At 39.8% G+C, this 23,930-nt stretch overlaps 1 protein-coding gene across 3 annotated transcripts; it reads right to left on the bottom strand.

The window, feature by feature from the left end:
- Positions 1 to 793: 793 nt before the first annotated feature.
- COQ2 (coenzyme Q2, polyprenyltransferase) lies at positions 794 to 23,887 on the bottom strand. Of its 3 annotated transcripts, none has more exons than XM_086704709.1 (7): positions 23,595 to 23,884; positions 18,672 to 18,838; positions 9,238 to 9,359; positions 7,889 to 7,974; positions 6,348 to 6,481; positions 4,203 to 4,391; positions 794 to 1,183 (listed from the first exon to the last, which is right to left on the bottom strand). In XM_086704709.1, the coding sequence occupies exons 1-7, from the start codon at positions 23,839 to 23,841 to the stop codon at positions 1,151 to 1,153; spliced, it is 978 nt and encodes a 325-aa protein (XP_086560835.1). In that variant the 5' UTR covers positions 23,842 to 23,884; the 3' UTR covers positions 794 to 1,150. The 3 variants fall into 3 exon arrangements, with proteins under 3 accessions (XP_086560835.1, XP_086560834.1, XP_025777406.2); XM_086704708.1 differs by lacking the exon at positions 794 to 1,183 and adding an exon at positions 1,399 to 2,072 and having other exon boundaries at positions 9,238 to 9,281; positions 23,595 to 23,887; XM_025921621.2 differs by lacking the exon at positions 794 to 1,183 and adding an exon at positions 1,399 to 2,072 and having other exon boundaries at positions 23,595 to 23,883.
- Positions 23,888 to 23,930: the final 43 nt, after the last annotated feature.

The raw sequence follows: 23,930 nt of genomic DNA, 5'->3' as shown, positions 1-23,930 counted from the left end.
TTTAGACACTGGAGCTTTTTCCTACATGGAAAAGGCATTCTGCTTTAAGGTTTCCTTTAGGGTACAATGTAGATGATGCCACACCAGGCCTCTTTGTGCTAAGCACAGATCCCCATTGGCCAGGCTCCTCCACCATTTATCCTCGCCAACATTCTTCTAGAGCCCATGCATGGGAAAAGGCATTCAGAAATCAACATTTTTTTTCTATGAGAACTGGTATATTTTTAAGAGGCATAACCCTTTTCTAAGCTCAATTTTTTCCATTTCTCATTTCTTTCAATATTGAAGACATCCCTCCAACTGTTTATACTCCATATTTTTATTATTGCATTTTTTAGAAAAATTGTGTAAAAACGAACAAAACCCAGAAATCAACAGATTTAAAGTTTATCTATTCAGATGCAAATCATAGGAGCTAATCATATTTCCCTAAAAGTAGGGTACATTTCTATTCTCCCCTTCAACTCACTGTTGCTATAGCAGAGTAGAATCATGGATGCTACTTCTATTAAGTCTGAATACTCTTGTGGTTCAGTATTTGCTGAATAAACAGTTCACTACATTTTCCTGTGCTTATTTATCAGGGCCTGCCTGGTGTGTCAGCTACATTTACCACCACGACCATTATCACCAATATGCAATTTAGTGTTCACTGCTGCCCACAATCCACACACACAAATAGCCGCCTGCCTTACATCCCACGGTCCACGAGAGCCACTTAAATCCAGTAAAATATATTTTAGGTGAATACTGCTAGGTTCTGAAGAGAAAAAGACAATAAAGAACACGGGAATACAAAGTGTAGGTAGCATTTGTTATGAAATTTTACAAGCAGTGGCTGAGAAAAGCCTGAGAAGGTAACATTTAGGAAAAGACCTGCTGTGAAGGACTGACATAATTCAAGGACAGCATTCCAGGCAAAGGGAAGTATACATGCAAAGGCCCTGGGGCAGAAGTCCACCAGCCTGATGAGGAGCAGTGACGAAGCCAGTGGAGCTAGAGAGGGGTGTGGGAAAGTAGTCTCAGATGAGGCCAAATCGTGAAGGGCCTAACAGGTGACAGGAGTTTTGGTTTGTCCTGAGGGACCTCAGAAGATCCTGGAAGGTTCTGAGCAGAGGAATGACAGAACTTCGTATAGGTTTTAAGAAAATCACTCTGGCTGCCGTGCTGAGAACATGCCATGCTGAGAAGACAGCAAGGGAAGAAACTGTTAGGACATTTAACCAATATGCCATTATCCTATAAATCATAAGCAAGTAAGATAAAAAAAGAAATCAACAGGAATTAAAACAGTCCCTGGTGACTGCCTGCCTGCCTACTTTGGTTACCATGGCTGTACCCAGAGACCGGATGTGTGAAATAAATGTCAAGACTGGTAACAACAGAAGTCCGTATGGATATTGTAGATAAAAGCTTTTATTTACTTAAATTCTCCTAAAATATAAAAAAACAGAATGGTTTCCTAACTTACAGCTTTTGGCAGTGAGTAAAGGTCATAACAAAGCACAATAAACCCCAACTTGCCAGCTTTTATTTTTCCCTAAAAGTAAAGTCCATTTTCCTACATTCATTCATTTAGATGAGATACAAATCAGGTGTCTTTTAAAGTGCCCAAACTCCTACCATTACCGTACTGCAGATGGGAATTATGAGCAGTTAGAATGCATCCACTTAAGTACTCAAGGCCACTCAAATGCTAAAGAGTTCCTGGTTTCTGAGACAGGGGAAGGATTTTCCTAGAAAATACTTGAACTAAATCCAGGCAAATATGGTCTACGTCTTCATCTCGTGGTTCTTAATTCTTTAACATATTGCAAGACTGTTTATTCAAATCTAATTATGTGGTAACAAGACCTGAGAGTGTTTTGTAAAATTTGTTTTAAACATTCCTAGATCCACTTCATTTGCTAATTTTCTATTCTACTATCCATACTTTCCTTTGCTTCATCTGTCTTCTTTTCTTTCCACAAATTCCCGAGGACAATCCCTAACAAAACTATTAGTCCTAGGGTTCGGTTGGAGGTAAATTTATCCCAACAATCCTCAGGTCTGTGGATATCTAGAGTATAAATCTGTAAGAGAAGATCACAATGCTGCATAAGTATTTAATATAAATTTTCTGGCATCACAAATAAACACATCAGTACAGAGAAGAAAATTGCACTCTCTTACAGGATTTTAAGCAATGGGAAGCCTTTAATGTACCCCAAACTGTTTCCAGTGTAGAAAAATCTACTGTTATCTCTCACTGGCTAGGTATTATCTAAGCTGTGTCCTAAAAACTTCCACTTGAGGGGTGCATGAATGCTCTGAAAGGCAACCCACATTATTTTTAGTTCTAACTAATTAGAAAGCTCTAAATATTTACACTGATCTAAAATCTGCCTCCTACAATTCCTACCCTCCAGTTCCAGCGTTATTCTTTGGAGCAATGGTTCCCAGCAGGTGAACAAATCCCATTTGGGAAGGACAAGTCTATTGTGCAGGGCTGTCTAGAGCACTGAAAGGTATTTAACATACCTGGCCCTCACTCACTAAATGACTGTGGATACCCCGCCGAGTTTATTTATGATAACTGAAAATACCCCCATGCATGTGGAAATCTCCTTCCCATCCCCACACAGAGAAGGGGACCTGGCAATCTAGACCTACTGTTAGTGACCTAGAACAAATACTTTCCTTTTTCTCCACGGCAGTCCTGCAGATATGTCAAAAAAGTGTCATGTCCCTGTCTTATTCATTCCTAGGCTTAACTGTTAGCATCCCTCATTTCCCCAAATATTCTTTATTATGTGGCCTCCAGACTTCAAATCATCATGATTTCCTTTTTTCCAAATACTAGAAGTCTATGTCCATCTTAAGATATTGTGGCAAGGACTGGATAGAAGACCACAAATGCAATTTAGAATTTCAAGATGGGTTTAAATATTGCTTACAGTATTTGTAATTGCCCTCGTAATTTTTGCCTTTGTCCACTAATATCCAGGTGCTTAAATATGGCTAAACATCCATTATCCTGGCAAGACAATCAATTGATGGTGACAACCCCCACAGTGCTGCGTTATGAGCAAAAGGGGATGCTAAGAAATGCTGAGGAGGAAAATGGTGAAATCTAGAGAATTCTGGAGAATCACCAATTCCTACCGTTTAAAATTTCATTGTGAGGAAAACCATGAAGGTGATACAGCATGAGGTTTACTTTGTGGACATTAGGTTTTGGTTTCCTTCTTACTATGTTATGCAAGTCTTGTTTACACTGATAAGTAACTTGTAATGATGTGTATAAAACAGATCATCTACAGAGAGGCTAACACCTTTTCGAATCCATTCAAAGAAAGTAACAGTAACACTGATACAAAAATAGAGTCCATTTAGAGGCGCCTGTGTGGCTCTAAAGCATCTGACTCTTAATTTCGGCTAAGGTCATGATCTCACAGTTCGTGAGTTCGAGCCCCACATTGGGCTCTGAGCTGACAGTGCAGAGCCTGCTTGGGATTCTCTCTCTCCCCCCTCTCTCTGCCCCTACCCTGCTTTCTCCCTCTCTCTCTCAAAATAAATAAATAAACTTAAAAATTTTAAGAAAAAAAAAAAAGAGTCCATTTACAAGCAACCTACTTCATTAAAATTAGATTTGGTTCATTCATTTTACAAAAGTAAATAACGTAGATCCCAATATAAGCTTGTGGATGATGGCTGAACACGCTGAAATGACAGTTTCCCACTATGTAGGCAGAATTCTGTCTGACATGTGAGCACTTCGTGTACTATCTGGCCTTGACTGCTAATGCCAGTGGAACCCATCCCTATGAATGATTAGTTTGCTAACCATCACAGCAGCCCACATATTAAAAGTACAGTTATGTTGATCAGTTTGCTTTCAGAGCAATTCAGCTCAACCCACAACCTTCAGACATTGCTGAAATTTTCCCAGACATCAATCAGAAGTAATTCCAGAAAAATCAGAGGGGGGAAAAAAAAATCTAGGTTTAGTCTTAGATTATTTCTCTAAACTAATACAGTGAGCTTTTTTAGATGATATGTTGAGGCACGGGAGGGGGTGGTTCAAGATAGTATAAGCCAAGTAGTTGTTTGTTTTAAAGAAGTACGTTGCCTGGTAAACAAAGAGGTTGTTTCTGTTTAAATAGTTTTTACAATTTATAACCCAAGGAACAATGAGGGAAAGCGTAAGAAAACGGTCAAACCTGGTGTGCCAGATGGGCTCCTACAGCAGCCAGAGCAGTGTAGTAGGGCACCGTCTGAGCACTGTTCACTCCCACCAGGCTCAGTGCCCCCAGCATCGCCACACCGAAGCCACTAAGCCACCGCTTGGTGTTTTCATGGAACCGCAGCGCCGTGGACTTAAGACCAATCAGAGCATCATCTCTTTTGTCCTAACATCAGAAAGTAATAATAAACTGTGTGGTTTTTATTGACATACCACAAAATTCACCATTCTGGTTGTATAACTATCACCATTATCCAATTCCAGAAGAAAGGGTCTTTATCTTCCTCCCCCCCACCCCCCCAGAAGAAACGGTCTTTCAAAGGACATACGCTGTGAAAGCTGACAGTAACTTAGAAACACAGGCTGATCAGTAATGAATGTGCAGGCCAAATCCAGGTTAAATGTCACTGCTAAAACTATCTTCCAGCTCTATACATTGCTACATGTCACTGTATTGCTTACCACCCTATGAATGACTTTTAACTCTACACGGACCACATTAGAGTCAAACTCAAGTCTAACTGTTCACATAGCTCCTTCTTCCCTCTGAGTACTCAAGTCTCAAAAACTTCTTGTACATTTTAGTTTCAATCTTGAAGCCGCAGATGCAGAAAAACGCTCCACTGGCACCTGACCACATCTATTCACATTTCACTACTAGTGTGGTTTATTCCTCACCTCTCCCATCAAATCCTCTAAGTAAAGGTCGATTCTGGGGATACAGTCCCATCCACCTGCCCGATCTCTTCCAGCAATTTTATTTCTAAGAACTTTCACATACTGTTGTGATTACAGCCACATGATGTCAGAGGCTGTAATGCCCAACTCTGCACCCAGATAGCTATCTGATAGGCTATCTTTTGGGCTTCCAAATCCAAGTAACAACAAATGCAGGATTAACGTATCTTTTTCCCTTCATACTGTAAGCACCTTCAGGTGCAAACTGTCTTTCATTACACGCAGTACCAAAGTGTGAATGAGTGTGTGGTGTTTTACTGAAGAAGTGAATCTAACTGGAGTACAGATATCCTCATCATTGGTTCCAGACATTACTGTGAAAAGTATAGGCATCTCTTCTGAACTGTCAATCAAGTTTCACTTCAGGAAATCAGGCTGATTAGAGACCTAGCAATCTTCTTCATGAGAATACAAACTCAGTGGGGGAGAGGGGTAAATGAAAGAAAGCACGATGAATTCCAGACTGGAATATCAGAAAACATTCCATCGAACCAACATATATTCTTCAAGTAAATAATTGAGAAGACAGTTACATTTCAGAAAAATACTGAGAAGAAACTGTTTCAAAGTTTGTAATGTAAAAGGAAAATTAAGAACATAAATCAAGAAAAGCAAAAGTGGGGTTTTTTTTATTAGCCATATGAAAAAGGCAGTATCAAAAGCTATAAAAATGTTTATATTCCTTAACTAAGTAATACACTCCTAAAAATTTATCCCCAAACACATAAAGATATTAGTGATTAGAACAACATTATTTATAATTGCAAAAACTCTCAGAACTTAAATGGCTCAAATGGACAAATTATTAAAAAGATTTATGGCAAAAAAAAAGATTTATGGCATATTAAATCAATGGATTATTATTCTGCAGTCTTAAAGTGGTAATGACAAAAAACATGGGAAAGTGCTTACTACCCACATGACTAGGAAAAAGATCTGCCTGGTAGAGGCCTCCAAGGAAGGGAGGAGAACGTGGCAGTTAGAAGTGCAGACTGTAGAGACTGTCTGGGTCTGAATCTCAGCTCTGCCATCCACTAACTGTGTGACACAGATATGGTTCTTCTCCACATGTTTCCTCATCTATAAAATGAGGATAATAAAAGCACCTTCCCTCCCAGGTTGTTATGAGGATTAAACTAGTATTTGTAAGGTTTTTTTTAAACTGTGCCTGGCAATACAGTATATACAATTTAAATGCTTGTAAATTAAAGAGTTGATCTCTTTGGTAAACATACATATACAGGAAACAAAAATATCTTGTTGGTGCCAAAGACGTGTGCATGATTTTCTTTTCAGAAAACATACTTTCCCTTTAATGTGGTTCATAAAGTTCTTAAACGGCGATAATAACTAACCCAGAGTTAAGAAAAAAGACATTTTTTACCTGGTGAGCGTAGATAGTATCATAAATTAGCGTCCACATAATTCCAGAAAAATAAAGAGGCAGACAAACAGATGGGTCGCAGGAGCCCTTGATAGCAGACCATCCAAGTAATGCTCCCCAATTAAAAGTCAACCCTACAATTGGTGAGACAGAGGGAGAGGGCAAAGACACTTTAGACTCCCAAAGGGGGGAGGGGGCATTGGCATGTACCAAGTGCTTCTACGCATCAGATTCTGTGCACTGTTTGCTACTAGGTCGATTCCTGAAATTCTCTCAGCTCTCTGTGGTGATGACAAGCTACTCTGCACAAAAAAGGAAACGGGTTCAGAGAGGTTAATTGACAATTCAAATAACACAGGTAATAGAAAAAGTACTATCACCCTAATAGGAGGTTTCACGAGAACATTCCCCCTACCTAGCACGGTGCCTGGCAGTCAATGAATGGTAGAAGCTGGGGTTTCAACTTAGATCTAGCTGAGCCAAAACCTTGTGGTCTGTCCTTTAATCACTCTCCTTCCCCCATAAGTGACAGAAACATGAGTACAGACGGGAACACTTATTCGTTCTGTAAGCCCATCCTGAGGACTGTAAACGAACATCGACATGCGGACAACTCTCAAATCTCTATGTGCATTCTGATCGGCTCTACACTTCAGACTGGACCTAGAACTGTCTGCTCGACATCTCTACCTGCAAGTCCCTCAGGTACCTCATACTCAGTGGGTCTCACAGGTCTTTTCTCAGAAACCCCCTTTCTTCTTTTATTCACTGAAAAAATGGTTCAAGCATCTAGAATACCTTTAGGAATATTCTAGCTTATTCTAGTAGAAGGCATTTTTGCAATAGATTTTGATTTACCTACCCGTCTTTTGTTTGCTCTACCAACAAATATTTATTGAATACCTGTGATGTGCCAGGTGCTATGGTAGGTGGTGGGCCATCCACATGCAAAGAAAGCTTTATCTGTTAGGCATTTATTATTTATAACTGGGGAGACAGAGGAAGCCCCCAGCATCTTCTTGTTTAGTTACTGCTGGTGAAATGAGGAAGTGCCACTCCGGAGTGTTGTGGGAGCCAGAGGCGAGACTGGCTAACTTTCTCTGGGAGGGCTAAGGAAGACTTCACAGACAGGGGCTGTCTAAGCTGTCACATACTAACCCTTCCTGCCTGAGTGTGCTTTTCACCCCAACCCTCCAAGTGCTCAGGGCATCCAGGTCAGTCACCTAAAGAGAAGGGTATGGTCAAATCCGTTAATTTTCTTCTTCATGACATACCAGATTTTAAAAAAAGCATTTCAGGAAATAATAATGATGATAATCTTAATAAATGTATAAGGTTTCTTAGCCAATAAAAATGGCTAATTACCCTCCCTTAAAATATGAAATTCTATTCTTGGTTTAGAAAACTTTATGACTGACTGGACATTTTATCACTGCCGCATTACACACACACACACACACACACACACACACACACACACACACACACACAAAGAAGTTTGAGGGTATCCAAGGAAATACTTGTAGTTATTTCAAGCTCACCCAAGGCTAATTGAGGCCAGTATGTAATTCTTTTCATTAGCGGGTAGGTGATGACAAGAAGTAGGGATGCTGCTCCCAGAGCTATACTGAAATCAAGAAAAAACATTAAAGATTAATGTCACCATCTGTTAGAAATTGCTAAATAAGACAACAGTAATAATACTAATTGGAAATGATTGATCTTAAATTATATATTTTGTTACGTAAAATTATTTTCCTGGACCTTGATTAGGATAAAAGATGATTAGAAGGTATTTTAAGTATTATAAAACAATCAAACAAAATAATAATGCATATAGTGCTTTCATACATTAGGTGCTGTTCTAACTGCTTTACATATGCTAACTCATTATAATCTTCACAACAAACCTAAGAGGCAGACAGTTTTATTCTACTTGCTTTTGCAGAAGAGGAAACTAAAGCACAAAGAGATTAAGTACTTTCTCGACTGTCACAGAGCCAGTCAGTAGCAGGGCCAGGATTCAAACCTAAGGCAGGATGGCTCCAAAGTCCAACTTAACACCCACTCTATGCTAGTGCCTCTCTAAATGTTGTTTTAGATTACTGGAGATGTCCAAACAGAATCAGAGTCAACACACTCCTCCCTATGTGCACGATGGGTGCTACTCCTCAGAAGAGGACAAGGTCACAAAGCACCTATAAAAGGATGACAGCATAAGATGTTCTTAGGCACCAGCTCATCTAACACCGCCCTCCCAGGACAGACCTTCCAAAAGCATTTTCACGTGATGCTATCAGGGCAAAGTACGCAGTTGAGTCTAGTTTCTATAAAGTGACACTTACTTTTTGTCCTTTTTTTTCTCATTTAAGTACTTTCTAAGCAGCTATCTGACGCACAAAAGTTTAATTCTGTCTCTATTTAAGAGACATAGGAATGAATTCTTCCATTTTTTTTCCTTTGTCATTGATAATGAACATGACTCTGGGAAAGACCCAGTTAATCTTTTTGCAAAATGAGTATAATTACTTCTATCTACTTTAGAGATACTGTCAGGATAAATAAAATTACACATAAGGGTATATACACACATCCATGTATGTATCTGGAAAAGCTATGAAGGTGCCGTGTGTTCCCCAGGGAACATGCAATGAAAGTATAATGGTGGCTCAGGATAAATTAGATGCTGCTCTTCCAATTCCTTTGGCTGAAAACATTCCTGATTTTACAACATGTGGCAACTTATTTATACTTGCTAACTTACAGATGCTCAATAGGTAACCAATAAACAATTCTGTGACAAAGATATTTCTATTTTATTTATTTCTACTTTCTCCACTTCCAAAAGAGAGATTTTTATACACGATTCTGAAAGAGACATTCACTATACCTGTAGTAATTCAGACACAGAAGAACACCCAGTGCCAAGGTCAGCTGTCCCCCGAGGAAAATAAAGGATTGAAAAATTGAGATGTCTCCAGCAGCTATTGGACGATTTGCTGTTCTTACAACCTTAATACATAAAACCAGATACCTTAGCCTCATGTAATGATTCCATCATGGATTTAAACATGCAATCAACAGAATGGCCATGGCAAGCACTAAAGCAAAAATATGAATAAAAAGTGAAATCAACATTGGAAACACTGCCAAAAACGAAACTTCATATTTAAAACAGCTTTGAAAAGCACCAAAAATTCCCACCACTCATTCCACTTCCTTTCCTTCTCCCATCTCCATCTCCAAACAGACAAAACAAAGCAACTTCCTTATCTGGCTATTTAGCTACCCAGCTTATTAGCAAGTATATGCCTAATTTTCAGAGAGCAAGGAGAGACAATAATAATGATAATTCTCAGGAAAAAGGAAATTGCAGTGAATGTTTTGATTACAGGAAGCACTGCAATTAGAAATCAAATGTAAATACAGAAAGAAGACAGATTATCTGGGTTTGAAACTGGGAGTGCTTTTGCCAGGTATTTAAGAATGCGTCTATAATCTAATATTAATTGTACCCAAATGTAAAGAGCAGACTCAATGTAAGAATATGAACAGACAGAGCTATTATTTGGACAAATAATATACATTATTCTTTTCCTGTGTAGAGATCATGAAATGTGATCATTATACACTGAACCATTAAAAAAAAAAAAATAAATAACCCAAATTGTCATCATTGTTAGAAGAACTCAGGATCTGGGATCCAAGAGCCCAGTGTTCCATCACCTACTGGCTGTATGAATTTTGGCAAATTATTTAACCTCTCTTGGGCTTAGGTTACTTTCCTGCTAAAAGAAAAACAGAAAGAGAGAAGGAGAAGAAGAGGAGAAAGGGGTATTAAGAACGCCTACCTCATACAGTAAATGCAGTGTCTAAAGCATGTAAGTATGTAATAAATGTTAGCTACTATTAATATAACATATTTTTGTTTTGATTCTGATTTATATCAAGGGTTAGCAAACTATGGCCTTTGGGCCAAATCCAGCCTACTGCCTATTTTTGTTTGGCCCATGAGTAAAAAGAATGGATTTTACTTTTTTAGACAGTTGAAAGTAAGTTAAAAAAAAAAAAAAGTAATGTATTATGATATGTGAAAATAATACAAAATTCAAATTTCAGCATCCATAAATAAAATTCTATTGAAACGAACATATTGTTAACATATTGCATATGGCTGCTTTTGTGCTCCAGCAGAATCAAGCAGTTGCAACAAAGATGGTATGGCCCACAAAGCCTAAAATATTTACTATCTGGTCCTTCACAGAAAAAATTTGCTGACCCAATTTATAAGCATGCCTCACTGTGCAATACAACAGTTTGTCAAAAGCTACAATGACTCACCTTGGTTAGAGTGCCAGAATCGGATCTTTTATCTTTGATTTTGTCCCTAGAGTCTGAGTTGGAAATATATTTATGTCTTATTTGTTGTAGGATGTTACAATTATTCCGGCTAGTACGGGAGTGCTCACAATGTGACACTATTCTGACAACTATGTATGCATCACACCACTGAATCCTTACAACAACCCTGACTTCTAGCCACTCACAAGTTCCCGCCATTTGTTTTAGAAAACTGAGGCAGAAGAAGCTTGGTAACTTTCCAAGGTCACAGATGATTAGTAGAACAGTCTGTCTAGTCCCACTGACCACACTAGTAACCACAGATTATACTGTTGCTTTAGTGGTGATAATTAATTAACCTAGCTAAATTCGAAATAATTAACCTAGCTAAATTCGAAAGCTGAAAATAAACAAGCACTCCATCAAAAGACTAAAAATGATGTAATTTGATGATCAAAACATATTCCATGTGGTTTTTATGAAACCAGATTGCTCACAGCTTGTCAAATTAAATCATTAATACCTGTGCCTTGAGATTATTTTAATGTTTACGGACCTAACGTTCATTGCATGGTTGGCAGATTATATATGTCAAAAAAACACATTAACCCATATATCCGAATAGTAATTCAACTTATCATTTAATATATGAGCAATTTACTTATTATCTAATGTACTAAACAAAACCCAAGCCACAATCATATCTTTATTGATATAGAGTTTTTAAGAAACTATGAGATAAGCATGACAACATGGCCAAGCTTTTTAACTCATCCTTTAACATGCAAAAATCTGTGAGAATGCAAGCTGGTGCAGCCACTCTGATAAACAGTATGGCAGTTCCTCAAAAAGTAAAAATAGAACTACCCTATGACCCAGCAATTGCACTACTAGGTATTTACCCAAGGGATACAGGTGTGCTGTTTCGAAGGGACACATGCATCTCAATGTTTATAGCAGCACTATCAACAACAGCCTAAGTATGGAAAGAGCCCAAATGGCCATCGATGGATGAATGGATAAAGAAGATGTGGTATATATATACAGTGGAGTATTACTCGGCAATCAAAAAGAATGAAATCTTGTCACTTGCAACTACGTGGATGGAACTGGAGGGAAATTAGTCAGAGAAAGACAAATATCATATGACTTCACTCATATGAGGACTTTAAGAGACAAAACGGATGAACTAAGGGAAGGGAAACAAAAATAATATAAAAACAGGGAGGGGGACAAAGCATAAGAAACTCCTAAATATGGAGAACAAACAGAAGGTTATGGGAGGGGTTGTGGGAGGAGGGATGGGCTAAATGGGTAAGGGGCATTAAGGAATCTACTCCTGAAATCATTGTTGCACTGTATGCTAACTAATTTGGATGTAAATTAAAAAAAAAAATGCAAAAATCTGTTGTGTTCCTTTAGGCTAATAATGAACTATCTGAAAGAGAAATTAAGAAAACAATCTCATTTACAATTGCAGTGAAGACTAAAATACCTAGAGACAGATTTAACCAAGGGGGTGCAAGACCTGTATATTGAAAACTACTAAACATTAATGAGAAAAATTAAAGAAAACACAAATAAATGGAAAGATGTCCCATGCTCATGCACTGGAGGAATTCATATTGTTAAAATGTCCATACTACCCAAAACAATCTACAGATTCAATGCAATCCCTATCAAAATTCTAATGGCATTTTCCACAGAAATAGAACAATCCTAAAATTTGTAAGGAACCATGAAAGACCCCAAATAGCCAAAGAAATTTTGAGAAAGAAGAACAAAGCTGGAGGCATCACACTTCCTGATTTCAAACTAGACTACAAAGCTACAATAATTAAAACAGTATGATTTTGGCATAAAAACAGATCAATGAAATACAACAGAGAGCCCAGAAATAAATCCACACATATATGGTCTGTTGATTTATGATCAAGTAGCCAAGACTGTAGTATATTCCCTATAAAATGGGGAAAGAACAGTCTCTTCAATAAATGGTGCTGGGAAAACTGGACAGCTACATGCAAAAAGAATAAATCTGGACTCCTATCCTATAGCATACACAAAATTAACTCAAAATGGTTTAAAGACTTGCATGTAAGACTTGAAACCATAAAACTCCTAGAAGAAAACACAGCAATAAGCCCCCTGACACAGGTCTTGGCAATGATTTTGTGGATCTGAGACCAAAAGCAAAAGTGACAAAAGCAAAAATAAACAAGTGGGACTACATCAAACGAAAAAGCTGCTTCACAGCAAAGGAAACCACAACAAAATGAAAATCAACCTACTGAATGGGGGAAAATGTTCGCAAATCGTGTACCTGATAAGGGGTTAATATCAAAATATATAGAGAACTCATATATAACTCAATAGTAAAAAAAAAACCTAAAAAAATCCAAATAAAAAATGGGCAGAAGATCTGGATAGACATTTTTCCAAAGAAGACATATAGATGGCCAATAGGCACATGAAAAGATGCTCAACATCATTAATCACCAGAGAAATGCAAATAAAACCACAATGAGGTATCACCTCACACCTGTTAGAGTGGCTAAGAGACAAAGAGACAAGAAATAACACCTATCGCCGAGGATGTGGAGAAAAGAGAACTCCTGTGCACTGTTGGCAGGAGTGTAAATTGACACAGCCCCTGTGGAAAACAATATGGAGGCTCCTCAAAAGATTAAAAATAGAACTACCCTCTAATCCAGAATTCCACCTCTGGGTATTTATCCAGGGAATACAAATACATTAATTCAAAAAGATATATACACTCCCATGTTCACTGAAGCATTATTTACAATGGTCAAAATATGGAAACAATCTAAGTGTCTGTTAATGGATGAACGGATAAAAAGAAATGTGGTACACACACACATATACACAAAATGGAATACAATTCAGCCATTAAAAAAATCTTACCATTTTGCATCTCAAGGTCTTTATGCTCAGTGAAATAAGTCCTACATAAAGACAAATACCATATGATCTCCCTTACACGTGGAATCTAAAACAAACAAAACAAAAACTCAAGCTCATAGAAAAAGAGAACAGGTTGGTGGTTGCCAGAGGCCGAAGGCCTAGTAGAATGGGAGAAATGGGTGAACTGATTTTTTTTTCCTCCAGTTTAAATAAATTGAACAACAATTTTTTAGAAAAGAACTTGGATTACAAAAGAGAGATGCAGATAACATTTTAATGTCTTTTTTTTAAAATTTATTTTTGAAGGAGAGAGAGAGAGCATGAGCGGGGGAGGAGCAGAGAGAGAGGGAGACACAGAATCCGAAGCAGGCTCCAGGCTCTAAGCTGTCAGCACACAGCCCGATGGGGGGCTCGAACCCACAAACTCTGAGATCATGATCTGAGCTGACTGAGCCACCCAGGCACCCCCCAATAACATTTTAAGTCATGCTAGCAAAATCTCTTTAATAGTTATAAAATACTCATTTAAGAACTTTGTTATATGTCTATATAGAATCTGGACTCAGGGCGCCTAGGTGGCTCAGTTGGTTAATATCCAATTTCGGTTCAGGTCCTGATGTCACGGTTCCTGAGTTCAAGCCCCGGGTCAGGTTCTGTGCCGACAGCAGGGAGCCTGGAGCCTGTTTCGGATTCTATGTCTCCCTCTCTCTCTGCCTCTCCCCTGCTCACACTCTGTCTCTGTCTCTCTCTCTCAAAAATAAACATTAAAAAATTTTTTTTTAATTTTTTTTTTCAACGTTTATTTATTTTTGGGACAGAGAGAGACAGAGCATGAACGGGGGAGGGGCAGAGAGAGAGGGAGACACAGAATCGGAAACAGGCTCCAGGCTCTGAGCCATCAGCCCAGAGCCTGACGCGGGGCTCGAACTCCCGGACCGCGAGATCGTGACCTGGCTGAAGTCGGACACTTAACCGACTGCGCCCCAAACATTAAAATTTTTAAAAAACTAAATAGAAACTGTAATCTTCTAATCAGAGAAAAATGTCATGGGGGAGATATACCTAATCAATAACCTTTTACCAAAGGAGAAAAAAAATCACTTAAAGGGAAACTAAAATCGTTCTGTTTTGTTAATTAAAAGCTGGTTGGTTTGAGGGGCGCCTGGGTGGCACAGTCGGTTAAGCGTCCGACTTCAGCCAGGTCACGATCTCGCGGTCCGTGAGTTCGAGCCCCGCGTCAGGCTCTGGGCTGATGGCTCGGAGCCTGGAGCCTGTTTCTGATTCTGTGTCTCCCTCTCTCTCTGCCCCTCCCCCGTTCATGCTCTGTCTCTCTCTGTCCCAAAAATAAATAAACGTTGAAAAAAAAAAAAAATTTTAAAAGCTGGTTGGTTTGAATATTTTTTTAATTAACCTTTTTCTTTTGAGATAACTGTAGATTTATATTCAGTTTTTAAAAACATCTCTGCATTTTGGGGTGCCTAGGTGACTCAGTTGGTTAAGCATCTGACTCTTGATTTCGGCTCAGGTCAGGATCTCGTGGTCATGAGATCCAGCCCCACATCGGGCTCTGCACTGGGCATGGAGCCTGCTTGAGAGTCTCTCTCTCCCTCTCTTTCTATCCTTCCCCTGCTCTTTCTCTCTCTCTATCTAAAAAACAAAAGAACCCCCCCCCAAATCTCTAGTTTTTAAAAATATAGAGATTGCATATGCCCTTTATCCAGTTTCCCCCAAGAGTAACTCACATTTGCAAAACTTTACATTACAGTAAAATACTACAGCCAGGACTTTGACATCAGCTGCTCTAAACACGTTCAAGAAGTATTTTGAAGCGATACATCCCAGAAGCTGCAATCCTATGGTTATGCAGAAGGAAAAACTAACCAGGTGTAGGAACCCCAAATCAACCAAGCATGCTTCTCCTGGCATGGACTAACCTATCCCAATGGGGCCAGCGGGACAGAAATGTTTTATCAGGCAGTTCCTGCCACTTGCCACTATCCTATCTTCCAGCCACACACCAACCACAATGCTCCAGTTGTTAAGCTTTATACTTCATCTCACAGCCAAGCCTCCGTATCTACTGTTCCTTCTGCACAGAGTGACCTTCGCCCTACAGCCCACCCTTTTTTGCCATCTTGTTCTGACACAGTTCAAAGTTCACGCCCCTGGAAAGAAGTTCTCTCTGCTTCTTAGGCTGAAGTAGGTGGTCTTCCGTAAGTTCCCTTGCGGACGCCACTCTCACGATAGTGCTGCTGTAGTGTAACCATGAAATTGTGAGGTCAGAAATACTGTCTCTCATCCATGCAATCCTAAAACCTGTCACTGCGTCTCACACACAGCAAGTATTCAATAAACATTTTTTTGAATTAAAAAATACATTATGATATCGTTCTTATGAACTAAAAATCGTTACAGGTGTGCCCTGCTGAAGGAAAATTCAGACCAGTATGAAAGGCAAACTAGGGACGATTATTCACTTTACATAAATGTATAGAAGAGTATTCACTTTATATATTCACTATGGCTTTATTATTTTTTTTAATGTTTATTTATTCAAGAGAGTATATGCACGTGCATGGAAAGGGCAGAGAGAGAGAGGGAGAGAGAATCCCAAGCAGGCTCTGTGTTGTCAGTGCAGAGCCAGAGGCAGGGCTTGATCTCATGAATTGAGAGATCATGACCTGAGCTGAAATCAAGACTAGGATGCTTAACTGATTGAATGACCCAGAGGCCCCCACCATGGCTTTCTTCTAAATCGAAAGTTTACTGAGGAGGGCACCTTTTGGGATGAGCACTGGGTGTTGTATGGAAACCAATTTGACAATAAATTTCAAAAAATAAATAAATAAATAAAGTGCTTTTTAAAAAATAAATAAATAAATCGAAAGTTTACTTGATTATTTATTCAAAGATTTAATGAATGATCTTGTACTTGTTATGCACAATTGCTAAGATAAAAGGCAAACGAGATGGATGCTTCCCTTGAGAAAATAACAGTCTGTTGAGGAAGAAAGAAATAATTATACACACGCATTAGAGTATGCATAGAAAATAATCGAGAGAAATACAATGCATCAAATGGTTACATGAAGTTTCTCTGGGCGTTTGGGAGAGGAAATAAGGAACACTTGTACTTTCTATACTTTCTATTTTGGTACTGTCTGAATTTTTCAGATTAAACGAACAAGTACTATTTTTCTAAGGAGAAAAAATAATAATAAAATTGCATTTTTTAAAAGAAATAATCATAGCAAATGCTAACAGGGGCTTCCTTGGCTTGTTTAAATTCAGATTTGATCCTGCCATTTGCAACAACATGGGTAGAGCTGGAGGGTATTATGCTAAGTGAAATATGTCAGTCAGAGAAAGACAAAAATCATATGACTTCACTCATACGTGGAACTTGAGAAATTTAACAGAAGACCACAGGGGAATGGAAGGGGAAAACATAGTTTCAAACAGAGAGGGAGGCAAACCATAAGGGCTCTTAAATACAGAGAACAAACTGAGAGTTGATGGGGTGGGGGTGAAGAAGAGGAGAAAATGGGTGATGGGCATTGAGGAGGGCACTCGTTGGGATGAGCACTGGGTGTTGTATGTAAACAATAAATCACAGGAATCTATTCACAAAACCAAGAGGACACTGTACATACTGTATGTTAGCTAACTTGACAATAAATTATATTAAAAAATTTTTTAAGTAAATATTTGATTTATAGAAGAATAGTTACAACTCTAATATATATCCTAAAAAATATTTTTAAATGTTTATTTATTTTTGAGAGAGAGAGAGAGAGAGAGAGACAGAGAGAGAGAGCGTGAGCAGGGGAAGGGGCAGAGAGAGGGAGACACAGACTCTGAAGCAGGCTCCAGGCTCAGAGCTGTCAGCACAGAGACAAATATGAGGCTCAAACTCAGGTGGTAAGATCATGACCTGAGCCGAAGTCGGTGGCTTAACCAACTGAGTGACTCAGGCACCTGTGTAGTTGATTATCACTGCCTCTTGTATCCCACATATTTCTTCTGTGGTTTACTTTTAATTTTGCTATTCTTGAATAATAATTTTTTTTAAGTTTATTTATTTTGAGTGAGAGAGAGAAAATGCAGGGGAGGGGCAGAGAGAGAGGGAGAGAGAAAATCCCAAGCAGGCTCCACACTGTCAGTACACAGCCTGAAGTGGGGCTTGATCTCACTATCGTGAGATCATGACCTGAGCCGAAATCAAAGAGTCCGACACTTAACCGACTGAGCCACCCAGGTGCCCCAAGTAACTTTGTTTTTTAATGTTTATTTATTTTTAGAGAGAGAGAGAGAGAGAGAGAATGAGTGAAGGAGGGGCAGAGAGAGAGGGAGAGAGAGAATCACAAGCAGGCTCCAGGCTCTGAGCTGTCAGTGCAGAGCCCGACGTGGGGCTTGAACTCACAAACTGTGAGCTCACGACCTAAGCCAAAGTCGGAAGCTTAACCTACTGAGCTACCCAGGTGCCCATGACCCTAATATATATCTTACAGGAAAGAATGATGGTTGTTTTGGATCCCTGAAGGTTCAGGATGAACTTTTCCTTCGCTCCTCACATCCGTACCTTGGCCTTCTAAATTCTAACTCATTTTGTAAAAATGAAGTACACGCCCTGCCTGCATGGCTGCTCCTGTCGAGAAAGGAAGTACATTGCACTTTGCGACACCTGCCATTCAACTGAAAAATGGCACTTATTATGCTGGTACACTAAAGTACACTAAAAAAAACCTTTGCTTTTTGTGGAAAGTGATGCCACCATGTTACTCTGCAGAATTGAGAGGAGCCTCCCTATCCCTTTCCAGGAAGAAACTACCTTTTTTTTTTTTTAACGTTTATTTATTTTTGAGACAGAGAGAGACAGAGCATGAACGGGGGAGGGTCAGAGAGAGAGGGAGACACAGAATCCGAAACAGGCTCCAGGCTCTGAGCTGTCAGCCCAGAGCCCGACGCAGGGCTCGAACTCACGGACCGTGAGATCATGACCTGAGCCGAAGTCGGCTGCTCAACCGACTGAGCCACCCAGGCGCCCCAAGAAACTACCTTTTTATCATAGTCCCGGTCCCACATGTCATTAATAGTACAGCCTGCTCCACGCATCAGAACAGCTCCAGTGCCAAAGAGGGACAACATGTACCAATCTGGAAAACAACCTGGTTCAGCTGCTAAACCAATGCTCCAAGTACATGGCAGGTACAACAGCCAGGTTCCTAAGCAAAGATAAAAGACAAAAAAGATGCATATTCAAGTTAGTTATCTGTCTTTAGTTTAAACACTACATCCCAGAGAAGTAAAGAACACAAAGTCAAAAACACATGACAAAACCGTGAAAATAAATTTACAACTCATATCACAAAGGAATCTTCGGCCCAAGATGTAGGGTTCCTAGAAACTGGAAAGAGATCACTAGTCCAATGGAAAAACAGACAAAAAAGATAAAGTTCACAAAGAACTACAAATGATTCTTCTTTATATGAAAGATCACCTTTGAGAAATACACATCAAAATTACATTGAGATAACATTTTTCACATGTCAGATGGGCAAAACCCAAAGTCTGACAACACACCCCGAAGTGTCTGATACGCATTTCTCATGAGGTCACCAAGTGGTCCAACCCATATGGAGGACAACCAAAAAATTTTTACCCTGTGTGTGCTCACCCCCACTCACCAAATACATGTATTTGCATGTCAGTATGTTCATAGACCATGTCAGGGAGGATACATTAGAAACTGATAATAATATTGGTCTCTGGGGATGGGAAATGGGTGGCTGGGAAACAGGGGAGGAAGACTTAGTTTTCATTCTACGTCTTTGCACTTTCTGAATTTTGTGTCATATGCATGCATTACCTCTAAAAAAAAGTTAGTAAAACTTTCTTTACTGTTGCTAGCACAATAAAATAAAATAGGCTTGAGGGAGAGAGATCATTAACCTACTGTTTTTTAAATATTTTGCAGCTACATGCACAAATGGGATTCATTCTTGGCACACAGCCCAAAAGCTAGATGAAATTAAGCTAAAACCAAATAGACCATACAGATGGGAGACTTCACATGTGAACTCTGATATTCTACTTGCAAAAGAAAGTCTTTCAACAAATGTTTGGCTATGGTGCCTATTAAGATAAATTCTGAGCTTTCCTTCCCAATTCAGCCACGTAAGAGAAAAAGGGGATGTGGCTAAATAAAGGTGAGATCCTATACAAAAATGGCCAAATGACAAAGTGCCTATAATCATATTTCTGCTTCATAAGTTTAACCTTTATTCATTTACAGGAATTTATAAAGCACATATGGGAACTAAGAATACAACAGTGACTAAAAGAGAGAGACTTCCTGCCTTCACCCAGCTTATAAATGAAAAGGAAGAAATACAACTAAAGAAATAACAACAACAAAATAGATCAATTCAAAAACAGGGCAAATACAGGGTCCTGTAAAGGCATAAAACAGTGCCACCCAAGTCACTGGGGGAGGGATCAGGGAGGACACAGAAGAAAAGATAAGGAGAGGCTGAAAACAAGAAATTTGAGTCCAGACTCAAATTCGGGTTCAGGGTGTCTGGGACTGACTCATATTGGGTGTGTCCCTTATAAAACAACAGCAACAACCGCTCACATTTACTGCAGGTTCAGGAAATGTTAGCCACTGTTTTAAATGCTTTATTCACGCAAACTCATTTAATCCTCAACCACACCCTTACAGAGTAAACTCTATTACTGTTTCTATTTTACAGATGAGGAAACAAATGCACAGAGAGGTTACGTGAAACAAGTGAAACAACGGGTTGAACTACTTCCTTTTTCCTGGACCTACCAGGACAGCTCAGAGGGGCAGGGTTACTCTGAAACAAAAGAATACCACTTGAAAGGCATTATTTTCCTGGTGCAATTAGAATGAGTCTATTTAAAAAAGAATTCTGGAGAGAAAAGATGTGTAATCACCTATAGCATTTCGTGTCAGGAACAAGACTTCCTTTGCCATCAGTCTATATTATAGGTACTATAGGCACTTACCTATAGGAACCAGTAGGGCATCCCTATGGATGAGGGGGGTTTCTATAATCAAGGGGAAGGTCAGACATTCGGTTTGATGTCTGCCACTAATAAGTGGAGTGATGCTGGACACTAAAGTATACTAAACTTTAAGGTTCAGTCTTCCTCGAGTACAAATGAGGGGAAAGAATATCTACCTCTCAGAGTTGGTAGGAGGAAACAATACTAGTGATGATGAATATACAAATAGTAATAGCAAATACACAGCTGTTACTATGTGCTGTCATGGAACACTTGATTCTCACGACAAACCTATGAGATAGGCACTATTTTCAATATACCCACTTAACAAATACAAAAGCTGAAGCACAGAAAAAGTAATTTGCCCAAGGTCACAAAGGCAAAAAGTGGCAGAGTTGACATGTAAAGTTAGGTCTGTAGACTTTGGTCTGGTTCTAGTCTGTCCAAGGTCAATGCTGAGTGATAACTCAGTATACCTAAATCTCTACAAACACTTAAGTTCCTATTGCTCCTTTGTGCTCCTGATTCTCAGCAACAGCTCTTTTCTTTCTTCCCTATTACACTGTCCTTATTCTCTCTTCCATGAAGAAGGATGCAGAGGTGACAAGGACGCAAACAGAAAGAAAGGCCTATTGTAGGAAAAGGAAAAATTCTCTGGGAGAGGAAATAAAATGAGCAAGTTCTGAGAGGTGTGGGCAGAATGGGCAGACCAAAAAGCCTGTGTAAACTGACTCCAAGAACTTTACTAAATTACATATTATCTTCAAGACAACGTAATTACCCATAGAGGCAGTAAAACAAAAATTACACCATCAATTTAGTGTAAAGAGTGCCACCTGCTGAAACTTTCTGGAATACTATAGTTTGTGACACATCTGAAAGAAGCTGCAATCCATTCTGAAAAACAATGAAACCCACTTTGGTTTATAAAAACAAATCAACTATAGCAAAGTAAAACAATGAACATACAACTTACCCCACAAAAGAAGAATTTAAATGAAGAAATACCAAACTTATAAATTCTGTCAATTTATTGTTCCTGGCATACAGTAGGGCTCAAAAAATGTTTGTTGAATGAATTGCAACACAGTACTATTAGTAAATTGTCTTAAAAAAACCTACAATTATCACTTTATTTAGAACTAGAACGTGCAAGCTGGTATCTTCTTAACATACATAACTATTAACCCAGTCTTCTCCAATTCCCTCTTCTCAGGTATTAATGCCAAACATTTTCTTGAGCACTTATTATGTCAGTCATTGGTCTAAGGACTCAACACACATATATATATATAAAATAATTTTCATGACAACCTTATAAAGTCCGTATTATCAGTATCTTCATTTTATAGATGAGAAAAGAAGAGGTCTGATTCCAGAGCTTTACTTGGAACAACTATGTAGCTAGCCTCTTATGTGGTGGGATGGTCAGCCACAAATGCAAAAAGCCAGAGGTTTATGGCTATGGGAATAATGGCAGCTGTTGATCTGTCCTGGATGTCTGTAAGCCTACACTGCAGCTCTGTCAGACACCAAAACAGAATTATAGTTATGCTTTAGATTAGACCTAGGCTTGGAAATTTATGCCTATCAACTTGTATCTGGACCCAAAATGCAAGGGGTCATGATGGCAGGACTGTCCCTATTATTTAATTTGCTTTTATACTTTAATAGCCAATCGTTATAACTCTTAGTGCTCTGATCCCAAATAAGTAGTGCATAAACCTAGAATACCACAAGCAAGACCTACATTTGGGTCTTGGCTAGGCCAAGGTGGAGTGAATGCATCCAGGCATCTGAATGTATTTCCCTGCATTGCAATGGCAAATGCTATCATCTTAGATGACCTGGAGTTTAAGCTCTGCCCCTCCCTCACCACTGTCCATCCTTCTTTGGTTCAGCTCTTACCCAGCCTCGCCTCCCAGTATTTTCTACACCCACCTGCCATTCTAGATCAACTCATATTCTTGATGTTCCAACTCTCCACCCTTGAGTCTTTGCAAAAACATTTCCCCCAACCATGAAGATATCTCCTCTGCAAAATCTACCTGTCCTCTGAGATACAATCGAGATCCACACTAATTACTCCTTTTCCTACAGCACTTGGCCATCTGTACCACTAACGTTTGATCTCCTTCTTTCCCAGCTCACCCAATAATTTGTCTTTTTCCACCAAGACTAGGAGTTCCTTAAAAGCGGTGAGTGTGTATAGCTCTTTCCGTCCCTGAGGCTAGGTGATATGGTCGAACTGGTTTGATACTATTGCCAAGCTATGTAGGAGGCACTAGACAGAAATGTCCCATTTTTGTGGCGCTTAGACTGTATTGGAGACTCAATCAACCAATAAATGCATCAGGTTAGTTAGTGGTGAGTATTGTGAAGGAAAATGGAGAGTACAGATGTAAAGAATGAGGTGGCAGATGTTATTTTAAATAGAAAGGTCACGGAAATCTTCGGAGGCGACAGTTAGCTGATAGGCGGTCCATAAGTGCTGTACCTGCTGCATTCACCTGAATTAAATCTTTTGTGTTACGGGTGGTGGAGGGCAAAGCTAGAACTCAGCATCAAAACTAGGTTCACCTGGTCTGGCTCTGCTTCCCTCAGTTGTAATGACAGTTCCAGGTTTTTGCTTTGGGAGCCTTAAAGAATTACAGGAAGGATCAAACATAATGAACGTGGACGTGTTTCGATATTGTAAATCTGTGTACAAAAAGGGACACAAGAACGGAACTTCCGCTCGATTCACTGTTTACACAAGGGCCAACTTTCTGCCAACTTTTTGCCCGTCCCGAGCACTCAGGATTCAGGGGGATGCGAAGGCCCGCGAGCCACTTCAGGGACCTCCCCTCCGGGCGTTCCGAGACTATCGACCGCTACTCCCGCTTCTCCGCTACTCCCGCTTCTCCGCTACTCCCGCATCCCCGCGGTGCGTCCGCTAGCACTCACCAATAGGCTTGTCCAAACGCATGAGGCGCAAGTAGGGCTGCAAGGGGCGGGGCGCCGAGTTCACGACCGCGGCGGCCGACAGGCTGAGCCGACGCCTGCGCGGTCCCGGCCCGGCAGAAGGCTGCCAGTGCCTGGCGCGGGGCGTGCCGGCCGCGCGCGCGAGGGCCAGCGCGCCGGAATCCCGCAGCCACGCCTGCGTCATTACCCGCAGGCCCCGCGCGAGCCCCGCGCCGCGAACACCCAGCATGGCGCTCGGGAGGGCGTGGCTCCATACAGGCCTGAGGTCGTTCTCTGGCGTCAGGTCGCGGCAGGCTTGCGCAGTGACGTCAGTGGATG

This window comes from Puma concolor, chromosome B1 (genome assembly GCF_028749965.1).
Source record: "Puma concolor isolate L17-30 chromosome B1, mPumCon1.1.hap2, whole genome shotgun sequence".
NCBI lineage: Eukaryota > Metazoa > Chordata > Mammalia > Carnivora > Felidae > Puma > Puma concolor.
Note: the sequence above shows the minus strand (reverse complement) of the source record. Positions and strands in the feature narration are given on the sequence as shown.

Coding starts and splice junctions, on each gene's coding strand:
- COQ2 (XM_025921621.2), bottom strand. CDS start 23,841: ATGCTGGGTGTTCGCGGCGCGGGGCTCGCGCGGGGCCTGCGGGTAATG. Junction 18,839..23,594: donor GCGTTTGGACAAGCCTATTG/GTGAGTGCTAGC, acceptor ATCTTTGCTTAG/GAACCTGGCTGTTGTACCTG. Junction 9,360..18,671: donor ACCGGGACTATGATAAAAAG/GTAGTTTCTTGG, acceptor TTATGTATTAAG/GTTGTAAGAACAGCAAATCG.